Source organism: Phoenix dactylifera, chromosome 1 (genome assembly GCF_051530095.1).
Source record: "Phoenix dactylifera cultivar Ajwa chromosome 1, Ajwa_hap1_PhDact_Kaust_v1.1, whole genome shotgun sequence".
Lineage (NCBI taxonomy): Eukaryota > Viridiplantae > Streptophyta > Magnoliopsida > Arecales > Arecaceae > Phoenix > Phoenix dactylifera.
This window is the reverse complement of record NC_143190.1, coordinates 12431985-12439300: the sequence shown is the minus strand read 5'-3', so window position 1 is coordinate 12439300 and position 7316 is coordinate 12431985. Positions and strand designations below refer to the sequence as shown.

The window sequence follows — 7316 nt, the reverse complement described above, 5'->3', positions numbered from 1 at the left end:
GATCAAGAAAGGGATGCGAGGACGTGGTTGGGGGTTGCATGTGGTTGCAGATCTTACATCCGCAGCTACATTTTTTAATAGTTAGTTCAATGGGTTTATGGTTGTAGTAAAATAAATTTTATGTTTGTTTGCCCTGAATGAGAACGTTAGACCTATAGCGTTGTACTATCAATGTAGTATTTATTAATTATGTCCCCATCAACTACTTTTTTTTTTGCTGGGACTTAAATCTATCATAAAAATACTTCTAAGACTTTAGTAATTTTGTAAAGATCTGTGCAGGTATGTATTTAGTTTTATATTGGTTATTCATTGGATAGATCTTAGGTAATTATACAGAATCAAAAAATTCAAATAATACATTTCGGCTAATCTTTTTTAATGACGTTTTAGATTGTTATAAATGGTATCAAAGCAAATCTAGCCCATAACTTATGTGGACTGGCGGACACTGCAACGCTAACTATGCGATAAGGATGTCAAGATGTAAATAGAAAAAGTATGTAAAGATATCCAAATGTATCCTAAAACTCAATGTACTAATGAGCTGGCTATTTTGCACCTCTCTCTCTCTCTCTCTCTCTCTCTTATATATTTTTTGGACATATCTGCTGCATCCCTAATAAAAATGTTCTACCGTATGTAAACTACGTTTGCCATTATTGGAATCTAATTCTATATCCAGCTTTAAATATTTTGGGAAACTTTCGGTGGATAGTTGAGGATGAGGAACGAAGGTTTTAACTCTCACTAGGGTTAGGCCGTTTCTTCCCAGCACTCCCGTGAAGGACCTGGGAGCCACAAAAAACGTGCGCACGAGAGCCCTTTTCCCCGGCGAAATTACTGGTTGGACCCGGACCACCAGCCCAGTGGTAGACCAGTCCAACCACAAAGGGCCACCTTGTATGGCTTTTGACCTGTGTACAGGTGTGTATTTTTGGTTGGACTGGTCCAGCTAAATTTCTTCGAAATAGACTTCTCCGGTCCACAGTCATATAAAAAAAAAGAAAACGGGAACAGGTGGGGAAAAGGCGGTGGACCGAAACGCCACCCCCATGACTTGAACCAATGATTGCAGTCTTGCAGATCCATCAACACGTGGCGCGTCTCTCCTCTTTGGGGCGTTTCATTTGGACAGCGGCTTCTTGTATCTTTCCCGCGCGTAAGAAGGCTTCACCTTCCTTCGCGCGAATCCACCGTTGGATCATCAGCCGTGCACTTTGAGAGCTGTGCAGCGGATGAATGACTAGTTCGTATCGCTTTGAGAGCTGTGCGGACATGACCCAACGGTGTATTCGCAGGAAGGAAGGTAAAATCCTTACTTTAGCGCGAAAGATACAACCCCGATCCGTTTCATTTCTCCCACTCACTCCCCAGCCCTCGCTCAGACCCTACTTCTTCTCTCTCTAATAAATGGTCCCAGACCCCCCTGTCGCCGCCCACTGTTATTCTCCAACTCCATGACATTTGTTTATTTATATATATATACCTCACCCCGAGATATGGGTGAACTCGAAAAATAGATCAAGATCCCACAAGGACAGGGAGAAATGGAGAAATCTTGGTGGGGGTTCTTCATCAACTTTTTGAAATGCTCGCCCTCCGCCCGCAAAGAAGTGGTGGCGGTGGACGGAGACGATGCTAATCTCCAGGCGGTGGAAAGGAGGAAGCCTGGGGGCTGGAAATGCATGCCGTACATCATCGGTTCGTTTCCAATTAATACCTCTTCCTCTTTGCATTGTTATCATGATCGGTTGTTCAGCAGATGGATGGAATTAATGGGGGGGGAAAAATTGATTTATATGATGATAGGGAATGAGACGTTCGAGAGGGTGGCGTCGTTCGGGCTGACGGCGAACTTCACGGTGTATCTGGTGAGCAAGTACCACATGAAGAAGGTGGCGGCGGCGAATTTGGTGAACGTTTACAGTGGGGTCGTAAACTCGGCGCCGCTGCTGGGGGCCTTCATCTCCGACGCCTACTGGGGCCGATTTCGCACCCTCGCGTATGCCTCCATCGCCTCCCTCTTGGTACGCCGCCTCTTCTTCTTCCGCGTTCTCAAAACTTTTATTTCCTTCGACACGACCCATCCGCCCCGCCGCTTAACCGTCCCCTTCTTTCTGTATGCTTTTTTTTTTTTTTGTTGTCTGCCGCGAGAAAGTGGGGTGTGAGTGAACCGACGGCACCGCCAACTCCGGCAATGTTCCGAGGAACTCTGTGATGGGAAGAAATCGATCGTGAGCCGTTGATCTGAGATTCTAGGTTTGATTAGGGGGACGGTTTTAGTTGTCGCTATCAAGGACTTGCACGTTTTTGTTGGGTATCGGGACACGGGGTAGGTCACGCTCTTTCGCACCAGAGAGTTGTGGATGATACGGTTCGGCCGGCATTTAATTCGCTGGAGCTTGTTGATTTGCTTGGGATCCAAGACCAAAGTATTTTTGGTATATAAATAAATATTCAAGCATTTAATTAATATTTATATTCATATCCAGATATGTTATAAACAAATAAAATATAAATATCTAAAAATATTTAATTTTATTTTATGTAGCATTGAAATTTTTAAAAAATAAATAATATATTAACACGTTATAATTTATTTTATCTCTTTTTACTAATATTTTTGATTCTATAGCTATAAAATTTAATTATCAGACTAATATTCATATTTCGTGTTTCTGAATTACATTCATATTTATTCAAAATAAATATGAATATAAATTTTTGCATTCGATTAACATTCGTATCTACATCTATATTCGTCAAATGGATATACATGTATCTAGTATCTGATCCATATTCGATCCGATTTCAACCCCATTAGAATTTTTTATTTTTTTTCAAATTTTTATAAGTTAGTCCCCAATATTATATAATATTACTCATACTTCTTTTTAGTTTACTCTATTACGCTTAAGCTAAATGTACCTTAGATGATTTTGATTAGAATAATACACGGTAGTTTTTGAAATTTGCATACTAATTATAAGCATATACAGTAATGAATAAGATAGGCAAGGAAGAACTTGTCTCCATGATATAACTTAGGGGACTACTCTTAATCTAATTATAAAAGTTAGATAGTTAGCCTGAAGATATTGTAATAAGAGTGCAGAAAGTAATATGCTAGAAACTATACCATAAACTTTTTCATTTACGGAGACCCATAAATTGAACTTGTATTTTTGCATTCAAAAATACAGACCATCCATAGTGTTCAAACTCTTCTTTGCATGTTAAGTTGCTGGAAAACATGTGAAGGAAATGAAGCCTCAAAGAAGTTCCCTGAACCGCAAGGATAAGCATGTGTAGTCCTGCCGCGAGTACTGGCCTGCCAGTCTAGGAGCAACTAAAGAATAGACGTTAAATTCTTTTGTCTTATATAATTTAAAGCAGCACTATACTTGCACGCAAGCCTGCTGTCTATTTTACTTTTACGCCCCCCAATCTATTAGCTATTCTACTCGGGAAGCCTTGATTTAATTTTACTATCTTCATGGCGCAAATGATGCGGTCCCTTGAGCCCCTTAGGTGTGATTTCATGATTTGTGATGGAACATAATAGTAAAATAATCCAGTTCCGTTTAAGCTGTGCAATATTGAATTATTATAGAAGATATGTAATACTATAATATACATTTCCAGCTTTCTATTATTGAGTTTTGGAATGCGATATAAATGTCCGCGTCAAAAAACGTGATTGGCAAAACTTCTTTAATGTGGTCATGCTGGTTTAATAAGATTCCAAAACGGGTCCAACCAAACCCCAGCTTCCGTCAGAGTTAGGCGGATTCATGCGTTTGGAGTTTGTAATAGAGCTACCCTACACGGCCAATGATTGGCTATCTATAGAAATCGTGTTTGGGTATATTGTATTGCTAATGATCGGCAGTTTAGATAAGATTGAAAAATAATTCAAAAAATCCCTTGATTTAGCGGGTAATAAAAAAAGAAGTGTTGTCACAAATATATCAGGGATACAAAAGTCGAAAGTTGTTAGAGGTACCATGTTTATTGTTATAAAATTTTAAGAACTATGAAATTCATGGATTAGATTAGATTAGTACAACCAGTAAAATTATAAAATTATAGGCTAGACTCAATCTATATTCATAAATATTCAAAAGTAGCTGCAGACTAGTCTACTCCAAAGCTACTCTTGACTATTTATGAATATAGCCCTAGTATAGCCTACAATCTTATAACTTTACTGATTGTATTGGAAGGCCACAGAGAGAAGAACAAGAAAGAACCGCAAGCAGGGCAGAATGCTGTGGGGAGTAGTCCAATCCATGACTTCATTAGGATTTTCAGCCCAATCACTTAAAAGAGCCCTCATAATCCTTTGATTGATGGGATGCAGGAGATTAAGAAAGTCTTAAAATACCAGTCCAATATTTCTAGGACTATACTCCTCGTTTGGAGTGAAGAAAATGTGGGAGGGGAAGAAAATATCACCAAGTCTCGAGGTTATCCTTGGAACGTATGATCAGATATCTAATTCGAAAATCGAAATGGTAGTTGGCCCACAGCTTCAAATTTAATGTTTCGGTTAAATAGACCCAACTCGAAAAGTTTGGAAGAACTTGGCCTGGTTACTAGCTGACATGGTGATCCAGCAATGTCCCATTAAAATTAAACATCATGACCATCTTTTGTGGAGTCCAATCTCGAATGATAATTACCAATCTGCATAGCTTGGTGGCTTTTACTGGTTTGACCATAAGGGACATTAATATCATATACTTGTATTTTTTGGTTTTCTTTTGGGAATAGGTATTTGTATAATCTAAAGTCCTCGAGCAAGGATATGTTCTCTCAAAATCAAGGTCTCCCTCTTGTCAACTGGCACATTTAATCAAAACCATTTAATTCCAGATAGAGATAGGAGTGTTGCTAAAGCTTCCAACCTCTCACATGCCTTCAATTGTTAAAATGGTATTAATTGAAACTTTAGGGCGACCAGCCTGCTTAACTTTCGGATTTTTGACAGGGAGCATTTAATGCATCACATGCTCCTGGGGTCCTCTCTATACCTAATCTAATAATAGTTAATAGTGTCTATTTCGATGGATATATATATATATATATGTATACATATTTTAAAAAGAGGATTTTAACGGCTGCCGGATAATTTTATTAATCTAATATTAATGATGATGGACAAAAAAAAAAAAAAACTACAGGGAATGGTGGTGCTGACCATCACGGCGGCAATCCCCCAGCTCCGGCCGGCGAGCTGCAGCCCCGAAGCGGAGCAGGCCGGGCAATGCGCGGGCCCAACAAGGGCCCAGATCGGCATCCTGATGCTCTCGCTGGCCCTCATGTCGATCGGCTCCGGCGGCATCCGGCCGTGCAACCTCCCCTTTGGCGTGGACCAGTTCGACATGACCACCGAGTCCGGCCGGCGTGGCCTCGCCAGCTTCTTCAACTGGTACTACTGCACCTCCACCGCCGCCATCATATTGGCGATGACCTTAATTGTGTACATCCAGAGCAGCGTCAGCTGGCCGGTGGGGTTCGGCATCCCGGCGGGCCTGATGGTGGTTTCGATCGCCTTGTTCTTCCTTGGGATGAGGCTCTACGTGTACGTGCCGGCGGAGGGCAGCGTGTTCTCCGGCGTTGCGCAGGTGTGTGTGGCGGCGTACAGGAAGCGGAAGCTGGAGCTGCCGGCGAAGGACGATGTGGTGGAGCAGGAGAGGATGCTGTACGACCCGCCGACGGTGAGCCATAGGGTGATGAAGCTTCCACTCACGCTGCAGTTCAGGTCACTGTTTGCTCCGATTTGGTATAATTTTATTTAACTGCATGCACGGTGGCAGTGGACGCCTCGTATCTCGGTGCCTCGGGACTTGGGCGTTTACTTTCCACGCAATTGAAGCTGGGGACTAGTGTTAGTGTTCGGATGCGGACTGTACGCTGCAGTGCGCCTTTAGGTCCAAATATCAGGACTTAACTGTGTCTGAGAATCTCTTAGATATTGGCCGGGTTCGAACCCTGGACAAGCTTGCTTCTACTAGAAAATTGCCAAATGCCAGGCAATGGTACTAACGGTTGCTGGCTACAAAGATATAGTCTTATTAGTGATAAGAAACTAATACTATCTCTAATGTAAACTTGAGCGGAATTTGGAAACCAGGGGGACATTAATGATCCCTATTATAACTCCACTAAGGTTGGATTGAAAAACTAGGATTGGGGTGTGACTGGTGGGAAAAGCAGAATAAAAATCCCAAGCAGAACAAAGTGGTTGTGGATCCTGATCAGATTCCTGAACAAAGTTGCTCTCTAAATTTTGCAGTTTCTTGAACAAAGCTGCCGTGGTATGCGAGGGGGATAGGAAAGAAGACGGCACCCCGGCGAGCTCATGGAGGCTATGCAGCGTCCAACAGATAGAAGAAGTGAAGTGCCTGATCCGCATTCTGCCCATCTGGCCGGCGGGCCTCGCCTGCTTCGTGGCATTGTCCCAGCAGTGGACCTTCGTCGTTCTCCAATGCCTACAGATGGATCGCCACATCGGCCCGCACTTCCAGATCCCCAGCGCCTCCGTTCCCATCGTCGCCTTGCTCGCCCTGACCCTGTTCATTCCCGTCTACGACCAGGTGTTCATCCCGCTGGCCAGGAGATTGACCGGGATGGAGAGCGGGATCACCGTTCTCCAGAGGCAGGGGGCAGGGATCGTGATATCCGCGCTGTCCATGGTGGTGGCGGGCCTGGTGGAGCGCATGCGGCGGAACTCGGCCGTGGCCCACGGCGGTCTCTACGGGTCTTCGCCGCTGCCCGCCGCATGGCTCGCACCGCAGCTCGTTCTGATGGGCATCGCGGAGGCGTTCAACGCCGTGGGGCAGGTGGAGTTCTACAACAGGCAATTCCCCGAGCACATGCAGACCATGGCGGGCGCCCTCTTCAACTGCAGCCTGGCCGGGGGGAGCTACCTCAGCGCCATCCTCGTGGTCGCCGTCAGGAAGTATACCACCTGGCTCAAGGACGACAACAACGTCAACGCCAACAGGCTCGACTACTTCTATTATCTCATAGCCGTCTTTGGTGTCGTCAATACCCTCTATTTCCTGGTGGCTGCTCATTTCTACCGTTACAAGGGTCTTCCGGAGGTGCAACCCAAGGAAGAGAGCGAGGAGAGGCCGGCCGCTTAGGCACAGGGGAGAGTACCGGGGAAGGTATATTCAGTGTTCGGGGACAATTCGGCTGTAATATCAGTGATTTTAAATTCAGACAAAATTTAAAAATTTTATCAAATGTTCCAAAAACTTAAATAACAATGAATTTTAGATCAAAAATATTTATAAATTTGG

General features: G+C 43.6%; 1 protein-coding gene across 1 annotated transcript; it reads left to right on the top strand.

Annotated features, from left to right (window-relative positions):
* Positions 1 to 1147: 1147 nt before the first annotated feature.
* Positions 1148 to 7260, top strand: LOC103720094 (protein NRT1/ PTR FAMILY 2.13-like). The gene is made up of 4 exons (XM_008809638.6): positions 1148 to 1704; positions 1813 to 2030; positions 5190 to 5770; positions 6305 to 7260. Exons 1-4 carry the CDS (start codon positions 1551 to 1553, stop codon positions 7155 to 7157), a joined length of 1806 nt encoding a protein of 601 aa, XP_008807860.1. The 5' UTR covers positions 1148 to 1550; the 3' UTR covers positions 7158 to 7260.
* The last annotated feature ends 56 nt before the right edge of the window (positions 7261 to 7316 follow it).

What these genes read in the sequence shown, in the direction of transcription:
- LOC103720094 (XM_008809638.6), top strand. Translation starts at nt 1,551, where the DNA reads ATGGAGAAATCTTGGTGGGGGTTCTTCATCAACTTTTTGAAATGCTCG. An exon ending in CCTCCATCGCCTCCCTCTTG is followed by an intron (nt 2,031 to 5,189) that starts GTACGCCGCCTC and finishes AAAAAACTACAG; the next exon opens with GGAATGGTGGTGCTGACCAT. An exon ending in CCACTCACGCTGCAGTTCAG is followed by an intron (nt 5,771 to 6,304) that starts GTCACTGTTTGC and finishes TAAATTTTGCAG; the next exon opens with TTTCTTGAACAAAGCTGCCG.